The 20,028-nt window shown below is 43.9% G+C and overlaps 6 protein-coding genes across 7 annotated transcripts in view; 2 read left to right on the top strand and 4 right to left on the bottom strand.

Moving 5' to 3' along the window:
• The window catches only part of HINT2 (histidine triad nucleotide binding protein 2), a 546,951-nt gene that overhangs the window by 221,446 nt on the left and 305,477 nt on the right, over nt 1-20,028 (bottom strand). The gene's annotated exons all lie outside the window — the stretch shown is intronic.
• The window catches only part of CLTA (clathrin light chain A), a 429,778-nt gene that overhangs the window by 194,485 nt on the left and 215,265 nt on the right, over nt 1-20,028 (top strand). The gene's annotated exons all lie outside the window — the stretch shown is intronic.
• SPAG8 (sperm associated antigen 8) overlaps nt 1-20,028 on the bottom strand; it is a 454,367-nt gene that overhangs the window by 224,617 nt on the left and 209,722 nt on the right. The gene's annotated exons all lie outside the window — the stretch shown is intronic.
• Nucleotides 1-20,028, bottom strand: part of TLN1 (talin 1) — a 501,447-nt gene that overhangs the window by 334,955 nt on the left and 146,464 nt on the right. The window lies entirely within an intron of this gene.
• Nucleotides 1-20,028, top strand: part of RECK (reversion inducing cysteine rich protein with kazal motifs) — a 394,564-nt gene that overhangs the window by 242,853 nt on the left and 131,683 nt on the right. The window lies entirely within an intron of this gene.
• Nucleotides 9,284-10,244, bottom strand: LOC126938079 (olfactory receptor 13C7-like). Its single transcript, XM_050762223.1, is given in 2 exon segments — nt 9,284-9,423; nt 9,426-10,244. Coding segments are annotated over 2 exon segments (954 nt in total). The 5' UTR covers nt 10,240-10,244.

The following is a 20,028-nucleotide window of genomic DNA, read 5'->3' as shown; positions in this document are numbered from 1 at the left end:
GTTCTAGTATATTCACAAGGTTATGCAACCATCACCACAATCTAATTCCAGGATTTTAAAATATCTGAACAAATTTCAAACACTGTACCAGCTAGCAACTGTTCTCTTTTACTCCCCCTCCTTTCAGTCCTCAGTAGCCACTAATCTACTGTCAATGGATTTGCCCATTCTAGACATTTCATACAAACAGAATCATACAATATATGGTCCTTTGTGTAGGTCTCCTTTCACTTAGCATAACATTTTCAAAGTTCCTCCATGCATGTATCAGTACTTAATTTCTTTCCATTACTGAATAGTATTCCATTGTACCACACACATTTTGTTTATCCATTCACAAGTCAATGGACATTTGAGCTGTTTACATTTTTGGCTTTTATATATAGTGCTGCTATGAGCATTTGTGTGCGAGTTTTTGTGTGACTATGTGTTTTTAATTGTCTTGGATGTATATGTGTGTGTATATGTATATATGAATGAAATTGCTGGATCATATGGTTAACTCTATGTTTAACTTTTTGAGAAACTGCCAAACTGTCTTCCAAAGTGGCTGCATCATTTTACATTCCCACCAGCAGTTTAGAAAGGTTCCCATCTCTTCACACCTTTGCCAACACTTGTTATTGTTCATCTTTTGTATTACAGTCATTCTCATCAGAATGAAGTGGTATCAGTGGCATCTAACTGTGGTTTCGATTTGCATTTTCCTTATGACTAATGTTATTGAGCATATTTTCTTTTTTTTTTTTTTTTTTTTTTTTTTTTTTTTTTTTTTGAGACTGAGTCTGGCTCTGTCGCCCAGGCTGGAGTGCAGTGGCCGGATCTCAGCTCACTGCAAGCTCCGCCTCCCGGGTTTACGCCATTCTCCTGCCTCAGCCTCCGGAGTAGCTGGGACCACAGGCGCCCGCCACCTCGCCCCGCTAGTTTTTTGTATTTTTTAGTAGAGACGGGGTTTCACCGTGTTAGCCAGGATGGTCTCGATTTCCTGACCTTGTGATCCGCCCGTCTCAGCCTCCCAAAGTGCTGGGATTACAGGCTTGAGCCACCGTGCCCGGCTTATTGAGCATATTTTCATGTGCTTATTGGGCATTTGAATATCTTCTTTGGAGAAATGTCTATTCAAATATTTTGCCCATTTTTAATTGGGTTGTTTTTTAGATTCTTTAAAAAATGATTGAGGTTTTATTGACATAACATAAAATTCACGGAAGTGAATACTTCAGTGGCATTTTGTACATTGATGATGTTGGGTGACTACCATCTCTATCTAGTTTCAGACCTTTCCATTACTCCAGAATCAAACTCTGCACCCGGAAGAAGTTTTTGCCCATTTCTCCTCACCCCCAGCCCCTAGCAACCACCAATATGGGTTCTGGTTGTGTCACACTCACCATTATTTCATTGACCTGAAGCAAGCCTCTTGGCTGAGCCAGAGTCCAAACGGGAGGGCAGTGCAGAGTTCCATGACAGTGGTTTGGACACAGGGAGGGATTTGAAACCATTGTTGCAATGACCATATATATAAATACAGACAGGGTAAATGACATTAGGTCTAAAACGTGTAAGAGACATATTTTCTCCTCTCTAAGGACTCTTCTGCTTTTGAAATATGTACTTACTTTAAAAAAAAATTTTTTTTTTCTTTTTTTGAGATGGAGTCTCGCTCTGTCACCCAGGCTGGAGTGCAGTGGCGTAATCTTGGTTCACGGCAACATCCACTTCCCAGGCTCAAGCAATTCTCATGCTTCAGCCTCCTGAGTAGTTGGGAGTGCAGGCATGCACGACCTCACCTGGCTAATTTTTGTATTTTCTTTTTAGTAGAGACAGGGTTTGGCTATATTGGCCAGGCTGGTCTCAAACTCCTGGCCTCAAGTGATCCACCTGCCTGGGCCTCCCAAAGTGCTAGGTTTACAGGTGTGAGCCACTGTGCCCAGGCAAAAATAATTTTTACTCATTTTTTAGAGATGGAGTCTAGTTATGTTGCCCAAGGCTCAAGCGATCCTCCTTCCTCAGCCTCCCAAGTAGCTGAGACTACAGGTGTGCACAACTGTGCCCAGTGAAATATGTACTTCTTTCAGGAAATGCTCCTTCCCTTATTTAAACTATACTATACAAATGGAAGGTAACTTCCTAAATAGATACCACTGCTCCAAAACCTGCAGTAACTCTAATTGACCAGGATTGGAAACTATCATAAGCCAAGTCAATCACACACCTCCTCTGGGATTTATTAACTTGGAATTCTATAAATCCATTGGAAAGTAGACAGGACTGAAGCAAAACAGGTGAGCTTCAAAATTGTTGGAGACCATACTGCCAGCCTTGTGGAAGATGCCTATATGAGAAAACAAAACGGAGGCAAGAAACAGAAGATGAGATACTAAATTTGCAACAACATGGGTGAAACTGGAGGACATTATGTTAAGTGAAATAAGCCAGGCACAGAAAGACAAATACTGCATGATCTCACTTATATGTGGAATCTAAAAAAGTCAAACTCTGTTATAGAAACAGAGAGGAGAGTGGTAGTTACCAGAGCCTGGAGGGGGTGAGGGAAATAGGAAAATATTAGTCAAAGGACACAAAATTTCAGTTATACAGAAGGAACAAGTTCAAGAGATCTATTGTACAACATGGTGACTATAGTTAATAATAATATATTACATATTTAAAAGTTGCTAAGAGAGTAGATTTTAAGGGTTCTCACCACAAAAAATAATAAGTATGTGAAGTAATGCATATGTTAAATAGCTTGATTTAGCCATTCCACAATGTATACATATATCAAAACATAGTGTTATAGCTGGGCACACTGGCTCACGTCTATAATCCTGACTCTTTGGGAGGCCAATACAGGAGGATTGCTTGAGCCCGGGAGTTTGAGGCCAGCCTAGGCAACACAGCGAGACCCCATCTCTACATAAAAATTTTAAAAAATTAGTTGGGCATGGTGGCATGTGTCTATAGTTCCAGCTACTCAGGAGGCTGAGGTAGGAGAGTCACTTGAACCTGGGAGGTCAAGGCTGCAGTGAACCATGATTGCCCCACTGCACTCCAGCCTGGGTGACAGAGCGAGACTCTATCTTTAAAAAAGAAAACAAAAATACAATGTTATACAACATAAATACATAGAATATTTACCTGTCAATTAAAAAAATTTAAAGGTTACTCTTGTGATGTCTTTTTAAAAGTATCTGGCCGGGCACGGTGGCTCACACCTGTAATCCCAGCACTTTGGGAGGCCGAGGTGGGCAGATCATGAGGTCAGGAGTTCGAGACCAGCCTGGCCAACATGGCGAAACCCCATCTCTATTAAAAATTAGCCAGATGTGGTGGCGCGCACCTGTAATCCCAGCTACTCAGGAGACTGAGGCAGGAGAATCGCTTGAACCTGGGAGGCAAAAGTTGCAGTGAGCGGAGATTGTACCATTGCACTCCAGCCTGGGTGACAGAGTGAGACTCCGTCTCAAAAAAAAAAAAAAAAAAAAAACTGGATAAATAATTTCTGCTCACACACACACAAAAGAGAATATAGAGAATGTCTGGGCAGCATTCAAGTCCCTTGTTATACCTTACTTCCTCTCTTACCTCCCAATGTTTGGTCACATAAATCAATAAATTCAACCTTTTGCCTAAGCTGGTTCGACTTTGGGTTTTTACCACTTACAACTAAAAAATTATTCATCAAATAATAATCAAATTAATTAACTAATCAAATTAATTAAACAGGGCCAGGCCCTGTGCCAGTGCGACCAGAGAGGACATTAAATGGTATCCTATAGTAAGTGTCATGGTATCCATAATTTTAGATGATGGGGAATTTATTTGCAGCTTGGATCCCAATTAGGAAGGGACTCTTTCTGCCAGAGGTATTGACACTACCCTCCCTATTACAAGAGGATAGCATAGAGATTGAAGCAGAGGAAATGAGGACAAGAGAGAGCTCTGGGGTTGGTGAGGGAGCAACATGGTCAAGCCTTAGATAGAAGCAGCTCTGGTATCACGGGCAAGGCAGGTAACTAGCATTTTGCTAAGGCCTGTTTGGTTAGGAATCTTCGACAACAAGGGGCAGAGAATCTTTCAAGTCACCTCAAATAGGGCCAGGGATATGAGAATCAGTTAATATGGAATATGGCTGTGCCTGCTTAGCAGGGCCTGAGGATGTGAAGTTTTTCTTAGGATGGATGAGGGGAGAGGGTGTAAGTGATGAGCCTTGGGTTGAAACTTAATTTCTATCAAAAGCAATCAATATATTTGCGAACAAAGCATCTGACAAGGGGTTAATATCCAGAATCTATAGGAAACTCACACAACACTAGAGCCAGAAAACACAAATAATCTGATTTAAAAATGGGCAAAAGATCTGAATAGACATTCCTCAAGAAAGACATACAAATGGCTAACAGGTATATGAAAAAAAGCTCAACATCACTAATCATCAGGGAAATGAAAATCAAAACCACAATGAGATATCATCTCACCCCAGTTAGGATGGCTATTATCAAAGAGATAAAAAATATCAAATGCTGGTGTGGATGTGGTGAAAAGAGAACTTTAATATACTGTCGGTGGGAATGCAAAGTAGTCCAGTCATGATGGACAGCAGTGTGGAGGTTCCTCAAAAAACTAAAAATAGAATTACCATATGATCCAGCAACCCCACTACTGGCCATTTAGCCAAAGGAAACGAAATGAGTATGTTAAAAGCGATAAAAGCATTTCCACGTTTATCACAGCACTATTCACAATAGCCAAGATATGGAATCAATCTGAGTGTTCATTAATGGATGAATGAATAAAGAAAATGTGATATATTTACACGATGAAATCCCATTCAGCTCTTTAAAAAATGAAATCCTATCATTTTTGACAGCATTGATAAACCTAGAGGATATTATGTTAAATGAAATAAGCCAAACACAGAAGAAAAAATCCCACATAATGTCACTCATATGTGAAATCTAAAAAAGTTGATCTCATAGAAGTAGAAAATAGAATAGTGGTTACCAGAGGCTAGGGGGAGAGTGGGGTCACCAGGGATGGGGAGTGGTTGGTGAATGGTTACAAAGTTACAGATAGGAGGAATAAGTTCTGGTGTTCTATTACACAGTAGAGTGACAATAGCCAACAATAATGCATTGTATACTTCAAAATAGTTGGAAGGGAGGATTTGGGGTGGTTGTTCGTTTTTTGTATAAATTTGTGGGGTACGAGTGTAATTTTGTTAATGGATATATTGTGTAGAAAAGATAATTTTTGAATGTTATTACCACAAAGAAATGACAAGTGTTTAACATGATAGATATGTTAATCATCCTGATTTGATCATTACATAATGTATATATGTATTGAAACATTACACTGTACCCCAGTATATGAATATAATATGTAAAATTATTATATGTCAATTAAAAACAAAATAAAACATAAAATAAAGACTAGTATTAAAGGGAAATTGAGGCCAGCTACAGTGGCTCATGCTTGTAATCCTAGCACTTTGGCAGGCCGAGGTGGGTGGATCACCTGAGGTCAGGAGTTTGAGACCAGCCTGGCCAATGTGGTGAAACCCCATCTTTACTAAAAATACAAAAAGTTAGCTGGGCGTGGTGGCAGGCACCTGTCATCCCAGCTACTTGGGAGGCTGAGGCAGAAGAATCGCTTGAACCCAGGAGGCGGAAGTTGCAGTGAGCTGAGATCGTGCCACTGCACTCCAGCCTAGGCAACAAGAGCAAAACTCCATCTCAAAATAAATAAATAAAGTGAAGTCGATGTTGTCCCCACAGAAGGGTAATTGTATGGCTAGTGAGATCTGCAATAAGGAGTTGGCTTTGCCAGCCACCCAGGAGCCAACAGCCATGGGCAGTAGGCAGCCTTGCTTTTGACCCTGGGGTATATAAGGGGGTTGCAGATGGCCATGTAGCGATACAGAATGATTTGCTAATAAAAGACTCTGGGTACTACTTATGCCTTGGTAAGAAGGAAAAGGAAGTTGGTATCAGAGTTCTTTGACCATCTTTGGCATCCTTATAGATGTCATTGCACACGTCACTGCAGAGGGACATGCGCAGAGTTCTCATTACGATGTGTGGGTGTGGCCATCTCCACTGATGCTTTTGTCATTTCCCTGAAGACTGAGGAAAAGAAGCTCTGAAGCTCCCTGGTTTGGAGTCCCCATGCCCACAGACTACCCCAGACCTTAAGCTAGAGACTGGCATATTTTGGATTTTCTCTTAGGAAAAAGTTTCACCCATCTGAGCCCTCACTTAAGCCCTCCGTAGAAGTCTACCAGTCACACATGCCACAAGTCTCTGAGCACAAGAGTAGGAGCAAGAGAGATTGAAAGACACTAGGGGAAAGACAGTTGTGTGTCTTTTTAAGCACTTGTATGCTAATGACTTCTCCAGGTGCTGCAGACAAATATGATCTGGAACTATCGCGTACCCCTCATGGCTGTTCCAGGCCTGGGCACTCTTACTTTTAGAGGTCGTAGCCCATATCATGTCAAAATGAACATGTATTCCACTTTATGTATAATTTTGTGGTAAATTTGAGATGATTTTTCTACTTCTAAAAATTATTTGTCTTATAAGTGGCTCATTTAATTTACAATTCTATGATTTCTCAACAATAACTATGAAAATGCAGGAATTCTTGCAAAGTAGAAGTGTCTAATCCACAGATTGTTTTAAAATAATGATGCATGAATAAAAGAGTTTACTTATTATTGAAGATTACATAATGTTCCCTTCTGTAGAGAGAACATTATGTTCTCTCTTATGTAAATAATTAATTAAGATTTTTTTTTAGGTTTTGTTTTGTTTTGTTGTAGTCAGGGACTAACATGTTTTCCAGAGCTCAAACATCTTTGTCCTTGATTAAAATGTCAAAGACCTGGCTACTGAGCCCTCCTGCCCTGTAGCTAAAACAGCCCTGTTTACTCTCTGCACCCTCTGTTCAGGAGTAAAAATACTTACATAGTAAACACAAATCAAGTTTATGTATATAAATGAAAATTAGAGGAATTTAATTTATGAAAAACATTTTAGGGAACAACTGGTATTTTTAAACAAAAAGAATTCAAGAAGTTACTGTCCTTGGAAGTACAGAAAACACCTGAGAAGGGCGTGTATATACATACTGTTCACACACCTGTGCTGAGATTGACTGTTGTTATCTGTCACTGGTTGGGTTCCCTGGAAGCTGGTGCTGATGGGAAGATTTTCATGCAGAACATTTACTGAGAAGTGCTTTTAAGATCAAAACCTCTGTGCTTAGAAAACGGAATATCCATATACAGAAGGAAACTAGACCCCTATCTCTCACCCTCTGCAAAAATCAAATCAAAATGAAAGATTTAAATCAAAGACCTCAAGCTATGAAACTACTCAACGAAAACATTGCAAAAACTCTCTAGGACATTGGACTGGGTAACGATTTCTTGAGTAATACCCCACAAGCACAGGATCAAAGCAAAAATGGACAAATGGATCACATCTAGTTAAAAAGCTTCTGCTCAGCAAAAGAAACAATCAACAAAGTGAGGATACAACCCAAAGAATGGAAGAAAATATTTGCAAACTACCTGTCTGACAAGGGACTGATTACCAGAATATATGAGGAGCTTAAACAACTCTATAGGAAAGAAGCTTTATAATCTGACTGAAAAAATGGGCAAAAGATCTGACTAGACATTTCTCAAAAGAATACATACAAATGGTAAACAGGTGTATGAAAAGGTGTTCAACATCACTGATCATCAGAGAAATGCAAATAAAAACTACAATAAGATACAACCTCACTCCAGTTAAAATGGCTTTTATTCAAAAGGCAGTCAATAACAAATTCTGGTGGAGATGTGGAGAAAAGGGAACCCTGGTACACTGTTGGTGGAAATGTAAGTTAGTACAACTATTATGGAGAAGTTTGGAGGTTCCTCAAAACAACTAAAAATAAAGCTACCATATGATCCAGCAATCCCAGTGCTAGGTATATACCCAAAAGAAAGGAAATCAGCATATTCAAGATATGTACACTCCCATGATTACTACAGCATTATTCACAGTAGCCAAGATTTTGACACAACCTAAATGTCCATCAGCAGACAAATGGATAAAGAAAATGTAGCACACATATACAATGGAGTACTATTCATCATCAAAAAAATGAGATCCTGCCATTTACAACAACATAGATGGAACCGGAGGTCATTATGAAAGTGAAATAAGCCAGGGACAGAAAGACAAACTTTGCATGTTCTCACTGATTTGTGGGAGCAAAAAATCAAAACGATTGAACTCATGGAGATAGAGAGTAGAACACTGGTTACCAGAGGCTGGGAAGGTTGGTGGGGAGGAGAAGTGAGGATAGCTAATGGGTACACAAATATAGTAATAAGATCTAGTATGTGATACTAGGTCTAGTATGTGATAGCACAACAAGGTGACTACAGTCAACAATAATTTATTATACATTTAAAAATAACTAGAAGAGTATAATTGGATTGTTTGTAACACAAAGAAAAGATAAATGCTTGAGGTGATGGGTGCCCCATTTACCCTGATGTGATTATTACGCATTGTATACCTGTATCAAAATATCACATGTACCCCATAAATATCTACACCTACCATGTACTCATAAAAATTAAAATAAATAAAAATTTTAAAAGATCGACACCTGTACAGGATGTGAGCAGATAGAAGAAGCAGGGCTAGGCAGAGGGAGAGCTGGAACTACCATGGGAAAGCTCTCCAGCTGGGATGACCCTTTAGAGATAACCCCATTGAGGCAAGGAGGACTGGGTCTTTATACTGACATTGATATCATTGTGTATGAGTTGACCTTGAGAAGGGCATGTGACTTTGGGTGAGGTAGTACTCTTTAGTCAAAGGCAACCCTGCAGAGAGACTCCGTTGAATGCTGTTGACCGTCAGTACTCACAGGGCTCATGAGTGCTTCAGTGCTAGGTGGAGTGAACGGGAATCCGGGCAGCACACCACAGCATCCACTACAGACCCTTAACCGATACTTCTCAAAGTTTAACATCCGTACAAATCACCTGGGGGAACTTGTTAAAATGCAAATTTCAATTCAGGAGTTCTGCAATGGGTCCCAAGACTCTGTACATCTCATAAGCTTCCAGGTGATGCTGATACTGCTGATCCATGGACCACATTGTGAGTAGCATGGCTCTAAACTGAGCTTGCCCCTCACCTAGCTTTGCTTGGAATTGAGATTCTCAAGTGAGAGCCATCAGAGTGCATGGATCATGGGATATAACTCATCACTGAGTCAAGCATTTCTGAGCCACCAGGCTTCTCACAGCAGTCTTAACATCCTTGTTCCTCAGACTGTAAATGATGGGGTTCAGCATGGGAGTCAAAAGTCCATAGAAGAGGGAGATGAGTTTGTCTGAAAGGTCTGTTTGTCTGCCCCTAGGGAATCCTTGGATTTGGGCTTCCCATACATTGAGAGGATGGTTCCATAGAAGATAATCACCACAGTAACGTGGGCAGAGCAGGTGGAGAAAGCCTTTTTCCTCCCCTCAGCTGAGGGAATCTTTAAAATAGTGGTGAGTATGAAGATGTAGGAGACAAAGATGAACAGGACTGGGACCCCCAGGAAGATCACGTTGGCCACCCCCATGCTGATCACATTGATGGAGATGTCAGCACAAGCCAACTTTAAAACTGCCAGGATCTCACAGATGAAATGGTTGATGACATTGTCCCCACAGAAGGGTAACTGTACTGCAAGAGAGATCTGCACCAAGGAGTTGGCTCCACCAGCCACCCAGGAGCTGGCAGCCATGGGCACATAGGCAGCCTTGCTCATGACTACTGGGTACCTAAGGGGGTTGCAGATGGCCACGTAGTGATCAAACGCCATCATGCCCAGGAGAACACACTCTGTGGCTCCCATGGCAAAGGAGAGGAACATCTGCACTGCACAGCCTGAGAAGGAGATGGTTTTCCTGGGAGTGAGGAAACCGTCCAGGACCAGAGGGACTGAGGAGGTTGTGTAGCAGATGTCCAGGAAGGAGAGGTTCCCAATGAAGAAGTACATGGGCGTGTGCAGGCAGGAGTCGGACACAGTTACCAGAATGAGGACCCCGTTGCCCAGCAGGATCACCAGGTACGTCAGCAGGATAAGCACAGAGAACGTTTTCTCTAGTTTTGGATGGGCAGAGAGGCCGAGCAAGACAAATTCTGTCACAGAAGACTGGTTAGATACTTCCATTTCAAACTCTCTCTTTCATCCCTAGGAATAATGAAGGCAGAAAATACATGTTTATTTTTTGACGGCTCGCTTGAGTCAATTCATGGGAATTACAGTATGATGTCTCTAAAATTATAAACAAACTTATCCTGTTAGACTCAACTGTAAAAAACCAAGTTATCTAAAAGCCAGGCTGTGTAGCAGGCCTTGGAAGAATAGACCTTGGAAATCTAATAAAACTTTGAATGAAAAAAATGAAGGACATTTCTGCCTAAACAATGATATTAATATACCAAAAGCAATATCACACGACTGCATGTGCTGTCTGTAGCACTCTGTAGGAAATCAGGGGCTTCTGAGCAACTCTGCCTCTGCCATATAATTGGAGACCTCAGGCTGTCATGGCTTGGTGACCCTGGCCCTTAAGGTCACATGACCCATTCCTCTGTGTCTGGCTCCCCCTCACCCAGCAAGTTTCTATTATAATTTAACTTCTCATACAGACAGTCTTACAGGGAGAGAATGTGCTGGCTTCAAAACATAAAACTTCTTATTTCCTTAACAGTTTTATTTGTTACTCAGTATCTTTTTGCAGTTCCATCTTTTGTGAGTTTAGTTAGCATAAATCAATTCATCTGATCTTGACCAGATCTACAAAATCTGACAAAACAGAGTTTCTGGAACCTATAACATGGAGTCCCCTCCAAAGGCTTCAGAATTCTGGTTTGGGGAGAAGGAATCATGTGTTTCCTCCAGTAACCATGTCTGACCTGCCTGCCTCTTTGCTGTTCCAGGACTAGACTGGTGGCATATTGCCTTGCCTGATTGTGGGAACCCACTCATAATTCACACCCCCAGCCTGGGTTGGGTGAAGCCTTGAATCACACCCACATCAAGTTCAATGAGAAACGCCATCCCATTAATGCCATTTGGAAGATCTGCAGATATGCTCACACACAAACCTACTCCAGCTTCTAGAATACAAAAATCTGCACTGTGGATTATCACCACAATTTCATCTCCAAAGAGATCTGGAACACCAGATGTCATCAGGTCCTGACACAGGGTGCCCAAAATGACAAAAAGCCAACTGCCTCATAGCTACCCAAGTGCTGGTTAAAAATACAGATTTCTGGATCCTACCTTGGCAGATTGTCTTAGCAATCTGTTTTTGTTCATTGCTTTGCTTTTCAAATAAAAGCTCCCCCATGTACTTCTGATGTATACCGGTCTTGGGAATCACTAATCTGTTTCAACCCTTCTCAGTTCAAAAGTGGAGAAGCTGAGGTCAGGGAAGATGTTTGTGAGCAGCACACGCCTCTGAAGAAGGGGAGTGGGGGTGCTTTGTTCTAAATGGTAATGATACAATGTCCAAAAAAGATTATCTCAGGATATTAGGAATTAAGGGACGGGGAACTATTTTTAGAGAAAAACTCCATTCGGTATCAGGAAGTGCAGAATCTGAGGCTTGACAGAATCTTCAGATATTAAACCAATCCAGTCCCCACCCCTGAGCCACCTGCCATAGGATCCTCTCTTCAATACGTGATTTCTCAGCCTCTGCTTAAACATTTAGGACAACAAGGGGCTCAAGGTAATGTCATTGTCAGAAAGCCCAGGTTGTTAGAGCTCTTCAGGGACCTGAAATCTGCCTTTTTCTAACTTTTCCCTTCCTCCACTAATCCTAAGCCTACCTTATGGGCTCTTCTTGTTAGACTTGCCTGCTTCCTTGACACACTTGCAGCCTTCAGAGCTTTGGAATTAGTTGCTTCATCCCCAAACCCAATTCTACCCCTAGCCCTCCCCTTGCACAGACCTCTTTGTACATGCCTCTTTCCCCCAGCTGGTGAAGAACTGGCCATAGAGGTCCCCTAGCACTTACCCAGTTTAGGGTCCAGTCTGGGATCCTATTGGGCTGCATCTATTGTTTGCAGGAAGGCAGGCTGGTGGAGTGGGGAGGTTGCCAGTTTACCGAGGTCAGGACGTGTCACTGGCTCTGGTTTCACCTGTCCTTCTGAGTGCTACCCTGCCAAAAACCAAGCAGGCCAAGAGGCCATGTCTCTCAGAGCTGCCCTGGCAGCACAGGTGCACACTCTCGACTTGGGCATGTACTCTTTAAATGCTGTCTCCTGTCCTGGTGTCTCGAAATGGCCCTGGGTGTAGAGGGCTCTAAGGTGCAACTGCAGCCCCAGAAGTCTTTGCCTGACCTTGGGACTCAGTGAGACAAGGAGACACAGGCTGGCTCTCAAACTGGAGGCTCAGCCAGGAGCCCCAGCCTGGAGGGGCTGCACCCCAGGGCGGGCTGGGAAGCCATGCCCAGGCACCAGGCCCAGCTCCCTCTCTTCTCTGTACACCACACTCTCTCCAGAGAGTCCCATAGAGACTGTCTTGGGAATTTAGGACCAGTTGCTTTGGGGCCAGGTCCTATCCCAGAAGCAATTTAAAGTTTGGCAAGAGGCTCAGAGTTTAGACTTCACCCGATAGACCCAATTAGGCAACACTGTGGAAATCTACCCGAAATTCTCCTCTATCAGGAAACCTCAGCTCAAAACATTTGCTGGTGCCAGGTACTCAGCATTCTCCTGGGCTTTGATCACAGCAGTTAGTTCAAGGTAACTGTCACTGACCCTCAAAGAGCCTAGAAGGCAAGAAGAGCTGTGCCTCAGTGATCCAGATATTCCCAGAAACTTCGGGTCACATAGATTCCCCAGCCACTCAGGTATCTCCTCCCCTTCACCCAGTAACACAGCTCTCTCTCCTCTCTCTCTGTCTCACTGCCACTGGCTTGCCCCTCACTCTGAATCTCTCTATGCTACAAACATGTCACATGTGCCAGGCACCAAAGAGTGGTTGGATGGGGAGGACACAATGACCAGAAATGGGTGCTTGTCTTCAGAGAATACCAGGAAGAATGGAACTGTCTGTAGTCTAAGGCGGGACTAAGAATGCCACAAAGCCACCCTGGAGGCTGGGTACTGGAGGAGTGTACAGAACTAGCCCAGGATGAAAATAACAGGAATGAAGAAGAGAGTGGCACTGGGAGACATTTAGAAGGAAGGAATTGGCCAGGCGCAATGGCTCATGCTGGTAATAATCCCAGCACTTTGGGAGGCCGAGGCAGGCAGATCACAAGGTCAGGAGTTCAAGACCAGCCTGGCCAATATGGTGAAACCCCATCTCTACTAAAAATACAAAAATTAGCTGGGCATGGTGGCACGCGCCTGTAATCCCAGCTATTTGGGAGGCTGAGGCAGAAGAATTGCTTGAACCCAGGAGGCAGAGGTTGCAGTGAGCCAAGATCACGCCACTACCCTCCAGCCTGGGCAAAAGAGTGAGACTCTGTCAAGTCGAGAGAGAGAGAGAGAGACAGAGAGAGAGAGAGAGAGAGAGAGGGAAAGGAAGGAAGGAAGGAAGGAAGGAAGGAAGGAAGGAAGGAAGGAAGGAAGGAAGGAAGGAAGGGAGAGAGACAGGAAAGAAAGAAAAAGAAAGGAAGGAAAGGAAAGGAAAGGAAAAAGAAAAGGAAGGAAGGAAAAGAAAGAAAGAAGAAAGAAAAGAAAAAGGAAGAAATTGTAGGATTTAGAGAGAGATCTCAGGTGGGAGACACAGGAGGGAGAAGAATCAACAATGGCCAAGATACCTGATGGATTCAGGGCATGCTACCTGAAAATATAGCACCTTGGTGTTTGTTGTTGTTGTTGTTGTTGTTTGTTTTTGTTTTTGTTTTTGTTTTTGAGACGGAGTCTTACTCTGTCGTCCAGGCTGGAGGGCAGTGGCACAATCTCCGCTCACTACAAGCTCCGCCTCTGGGGTTCACGCCATTCTCCTGCCTCAGCCTCCCAAAGAGCTGGGACTATAGGCTCATTTTTTGTATTTTTAGTAGAGATAGGGTTTCACCATGTTAGCCAGGATGGTCTTGATCTCCTGACCTTGTGATCCGCCCGCCTTGCCCTCCCAAAGTGCTAGGATTACAGGCATGAGCCACCGCGCTCGGCCGGCATATTGAACATTTTAAGCTGAAGGAATTTGGGAAACAGTATGTGCAGGGAGGTCTCTCTGACCTTTCCCTGTTTTCCTCCCCTGAGGCAAGTTATAAAACCTAGGAAGGATTTTCTGACCTTCCCCTGATGCAGGTCATAAGACCCTCATGTGAGAGGCACCCTCCCTCTACCCAGAGCAAAGGAACCATCCCTATCTCCAAAGACAGGGAGGCCAAGAGCAATCTGAACAACAGGCCTGGCTATTTCCCTCCATTTGCTACATTTAGCTCATTCTTCTGCCCTAACATCCTTCACTACTTTCCATTCAAACCCACTAATAAAAAAATTACTCAGATTTAACTTTCTTCAGGTCCACATTTCCTTATGGAGGCTCCTGTGTCATGAAAAACTTATATTGAATACATTTGTTTGCTTTTCTCTTCTTCATCTGTCTTTTCTTACAGGGTCCCCAGCCAATGAACCTAATAAGATGGGTAGAAGGAAAAGACATTTTTCCTCCCTTACACACCAAATCTTAAGCTAGGAGAAAGTCAGTGATGGAGTAAGGAGGGGAGCCTGTCGGGGCCAGGGTCGGGGGACTAGGGGGTTGTTTCTGACATTTCACTGTACAGTTCCTGTACATCTATCATGCCTAGCTCTAGGCTGGTTACTAGGAATAAAGATATGACTAAGAAACAGTTTCTGTTGAGGAGTTTACAGTCAATTGGATTTATTGTATTTGAGATAATGGTGAGGGATTAATATTAATAAGAGTTGCCATTAATTAATAACTCTTTTCCGAATCTTGTCTTATCTAAGGCTCCCAACAACTCTGACGTAAGTATGAGGGTGTGATATTGTGATACAATAGAACATATATATATATATTTGGTCTTCATTCTCAGTTCCCAGCACAGAGCTCCTAAAACCCTTGGAATTTCCTTATTCCTAGGAGTGAGGGGAGCATCTTTCACTACTCATCATAAGCCGCTTTCAATCATACTTGAGTGTATGCAAATGAAGTGACTCTTGGTGGGTGCCTAGATAGCTCAGGATAGGGGTTGGTTACTAGAGGAATCAATCATGTGATTAAAGGGATGGAACATTCAGCCTCACCCCTAATCTTCAGGGAGGGGAGACAGAGGGCTGGAGATTGCATTCAATCACCAATGGTCAGTGATTGAATCAATTGTGCCTACATAATGGAACTACTATAAAAAGCCCAAAACTAAAGGGGTACAGGGAGCTTCCAAGTTGGTGAACACTGGGAGAGTGGCACCCCAGAGAGGCTCTGGAAGCTCCACGCCCCTCCCCTACTCCTTGCCCTTTGCAGCTCCTCCATTTGGCTGTTCCTGAATTGTAATATAATAACAGTATATATAATAATAAACAAGTAAATGAAAGTAAAGTGTTTTCCCAAGTTTTTTTAGCCTTTTCAGTAAATTATTGAACCCAAGGGAGGGGTTGTGGGAACACCTCTAACTTCATAGCTGGTTGGTCAAAAGTATGGGTGGCCTGGACTTGTGATGGGCATCGGAAGTTGGGGAGTCTTGTGGAACTGAGCCCTTAACCTGTGGGGTCTGTGCTAATTCTAGGTAGTTAGCATCAGAATTAAATTATAGGATACCCAACTGGGGTCTGGAGTGTTGGAGAATTAATTGGTGTGGGGAAAACCCCACACATTCCATGTCAGAAGTGTTGTGAGCAAAAACAGATCCTAGAAGTAGAAGGATACTTGGATTGTGAGCAACTGTGTGACCTCCCACACTGGGCTAGAGCACCTAGCATTCATGATGTCTACCATCTTTGACCTCTGCCCTCTATGTGCCAGGCAGCTCCCTTCCATCGCACCCACATTTCCTTAAGAGTTGGGGGATACTGTGGGGTTCATGGAAGAACAGTGGTACAGTCGGGCCTCGGCACAGTTGAACGGGCCCTGGAATGTCAGTCAGGATCCAAGTGGCTCCTGTTGGCCCCTCTGTGGCAAGGCTTTGTGTCCCCATCTCAGGGGCTTTGCCATTTTGGAGACTCAGCCACCTTGGCCTTGCTTCCTTTCCTGTTTATGCTGCGGCCTCAGCCACCACAGATCAGGCTTCTGCTCACTGCCTTCTGTCCTCATGTTACTCTGCCTTCTCTTTCCTTCCCTTCTCTCCTCACACCAACTGCTGACTGTGTCCCCCTGTTATGAGTTCACGCTCACTGAGAGGCAGCTCTGAGGGGTTTGGTAAGTCCACAGGCCACCTCGTGGCACTGGCTAACCTGTGTGTTGACTACCCCTGGGTCAGGCATCCACCTGGCTCAGTCAGGTGGGTCCTCGTGACCAGGGTGCCTCATGGTACAGAGCATGGAAACAATGTCCAGAACTTCTCAGAAGGAGAATGTGGGGATATCAGGTAAGTGAGGCTTCCTGAAATGAAGCCACAAACCAGCTTGTCTGGACAGCCCAGCATTCGGACTTCAGGAATTATACTCACTCCTTGCCTGCAGGAACGGTCTCCCCGCCAGGAGGCAAAGCTTGGCCTCCTCGCCTTGCCTGGAGACAACCGCTCCTTCCCTCCTCTTTCCTCTTCCCTCTTCAGAGAAGTTCTGCTTCTCTGATCTTATAGTACCTGATTCCTGTGCTGGTTTCATCTCAAAATGGGGGTGGTTCTTTTCCTCCTCCACTGAGGACAGTCTGTTTCCCATGATTCCCAACAGAATGTCTAAGTCTTTGAGGAGGGTCAAAGCTCCTAGACCAGGGACCTGGTCAAAGACTGTGTGAATTCTGCGGTCCACATTTGACCTGAGGAAGCCACAATTAACACAGATGTCTCTGCAGGATGTGCTGGGGTTGCTGGGGTGCAGACTACACCTTTGGTCAGCTCCACTCATCCTTGGCAGACTCACATTTACATACCAACACTCACACACACGGAATACGGAGATTTCTGACACACAAAGCTTTGTCTTGACCAATTAAAACTCAAATATGCCACGGCTGATCTCTCTGAGGCTTCACTTCACTAGGCAGTGAGGAGAAAGAAGAAGAGACATTTTTAGCAGTACCCCAAATCTCAAAACCCAGAGTCCTCACACAGTGAGTGAGAAATCCGGCCCCGAGCTACTCAAACATGACCCACAGACAGGCAGCATCAGCATCAGCATCAGCATCAGCATCAGCATCAGCATCAGCATCAGCATCAGCATCACTTGGAAACTGGTTAGTTATGCAGATTATTGGGCCCCACTCTAGACCTACTGGGATGGGGCCCGGCAATGCAGTGTGTGTGTGTGTGTGTGTGTGTATGCATGTGTATGTGTGTGTATATGTGCATGTGAGTGTATATGTGTGTGTGTTGTGTGTGTGTGTGTTCGGTCTGTTTTAATAAGTCCTCCAGAAGATTCTGAGGCATACTAACGTCTGGGAAGCACTGATCTAACCAGACTTTTCTTAAGATTGGAGTTCCAGTTATTCCTTTCAAGGAATCTAAGTGTGTTGTAACCGAGTGAGTTACAGAGAAACGCCACACTCTGAGACAAACTCAGGAGTCCTTTATTAGCTGGTGACTGAGAGATGGCTAGCACTCAAAATTCTCTCGGCCCTGAGGAAGGGGCTAGATTTTCTTTTATGCTTTGGTTTAGAAAGGGGAGCGGGGGAGTCTAGTTAAAACAATCTTACAGAAGTAAAGCAGGCAAAAAGTTAAAAGGATAAATGGTTACAGGAAAGCAAACAGTTCCAGGTGCAGAGGCTTTAAATCTGTCACAAGGTGATAGGCGCGGGGCTTTGGGCGTTATCAACCAGACACAAACACGGACACAAACGCAGGGGCTCTGGGCGCTACTAACTGGGCGAATTCCTGGGAACTGCGGATATAGCTTGCCACAGTATCTTATCAGTTAATTACATTCTTGGATGTGCTGGGAGTCAGCTTGCACAAGTCCTTGAGGAAGGGGAGTGGGTAGGGAGCTGCGAGTAAAGGAGCCAATATGGAGTCTGTCTGGCTCTCTTAGCTAAAGGAGAGTCAGTTCAGGTTAAAACAAGGTAAGGTACCACATTCCCCACTTGTGTTTTTGGGGAATAAAATCATTGATTCCTCAGTTATAACAAGGGGGTTATATTGGGTTTTAAGATACATAAGCTTGACAGAATTGCTTTATAAAGTTAAGAAACCAATTTAATATACAAGGCCCAAAGACTAAGCCTAACAATAGGAGGGGAAGGGGTCCAGCTAACCCAGTGATTAGAGTAGTTAGCCACGGATTCCAGTTAAACATGCTTTGGTACCAGGGGGTGTTATTTTCCCATTCCTGTTGGCGTCTATCTAGATTTTTTTGAATTTTTTGGAGAGGATTTTTTATGACCCCAGACTGATTGGCGTAGAAGCAACAACTCTCTCCCAGAGTGGCACATAACCTTCCTTGGGAGAGAAACAGCAGATCTAAGCCTTGGCGGTTTTGAAGAGCTACTTCAGCTAGAGACTCTACTTGGGTATGTAGTATATTTATGGCTGATCAGAGATTGCTTAAATCAGCATCTACTTGTTGAGACAGGGACATTAGCCCAGTTTCTCCCTGAACCAGGGCGGCTGTGATCCGGCTATGCTAAGGCTGGTCAGAAGGGGTACGAGGAGTGGGGCGGCTCGGCGAAACCTGGAATGTAATTCAGGGGGAGCGATGAGAAGTTGTCCTTCTGGCCCACTATACACGTTGACCTGGGGGAGCACATGAACCAACACACACAGGAGAGGTTCTGGTTCAGTCCCACTGATGCAGCGTGTGAGACCTGAAGTGCAGGCTAACTAGGTATTGTTAGGTGCCTGGTAGGAGACTGCGGCACTTAAGGAAGTAAGTAGAGACTGATTACAGGTAGCCTGAAAGGGAGAAGCAGATAAGTTATATCTGGTGCTAATTAAACAAGAAGCATTTCCGGACATGTCTCCTAATGTGAGGACATGGGCGCATGTACGACAAGAAAGAGAGCCAATTTTAAGTGCGGCTTTTACTCCTAATCCAACATAACATGGGGGTTTGGCCTTTAGGCACAACCAACAATCTTGGGCTAGTTTAGGCTGGGTAAGATTGAGGAGGTGATGTACCCCGCCCAGAATGGACAGCAGGCTGGGTTGGAGGTGCTGTCATTGCAGCTGAGGTTTGGGAACCAGGAATGGTAGCAGGACAGTTAAATCGACCCTGTCTGGGTGTTTTTGGAACATAGGGTCACCTAAATCAGTTAAAGGCCCGATTGTCTTAGGAGGGCTCCATGAGACCAGGATTTTCTTCTGGATGGTGAACATAGTTCTGACATCAAATCCTGAGATATAAAGCCTTAATCCCCATGACATGATGTAATACCATTGAGCTAAATTAGGGTTATGGATAGTTATAGTAAGGGGATTACAATTTCTCTTAATACACAGTTTAGGTCAGGAAGCACGAGCTGTGGAAAGGGTAGAACATCGGGTTGATCCCCCAGAGTAGGTGGCCAAGATTACACATGTCCAGTCAGGGCAGAAAAACTGGTAAGAATCTCCACAACTAGAGTCAGGGTGATTTCCAGGAGGTAAAAGTCAACATTCTGAAGTTCTTGTTCTACACCTTTGGAGTTTCTACATCCAGTCTGGCTTCCGGAGTGTCCAAATCCCACAGCAAGGTCGACACTCCCCGCTCCCATGACCGGCAGATTGCATTGTTCTTCGTGGGCACAGGAAGGCTCTGGGAACAAAGCACATTAATCGACTGCAAAAGAGACTTCCTTGGAGGTTCCTGCCCTCCAAGTAGTGTTTGCAAACACACGTCCTGTCATGAAAGAGGTGAGGAGGAAAGAGTAGGATGGAGCAGAGGGCATAATAGGCAG

This window comes from Macaca thibetana, chromosome 15, assembly GCF_024542745.1.
Source record: "Macaca thibetana thibetana isolate TM-01 chromosome 15, ASM2454274v1, whole genome shotgun sequence".
Taxonomy (NCBI): domain Eukaryota; kingdom Metazoa; phylum Chordata; class Mammalia; order Primates; family Cercopithecidae; genus Macaca; species Macaca thibetana.
This window is presented reverse-complemented; position numbering and strand designations above follow the sequence as displayed.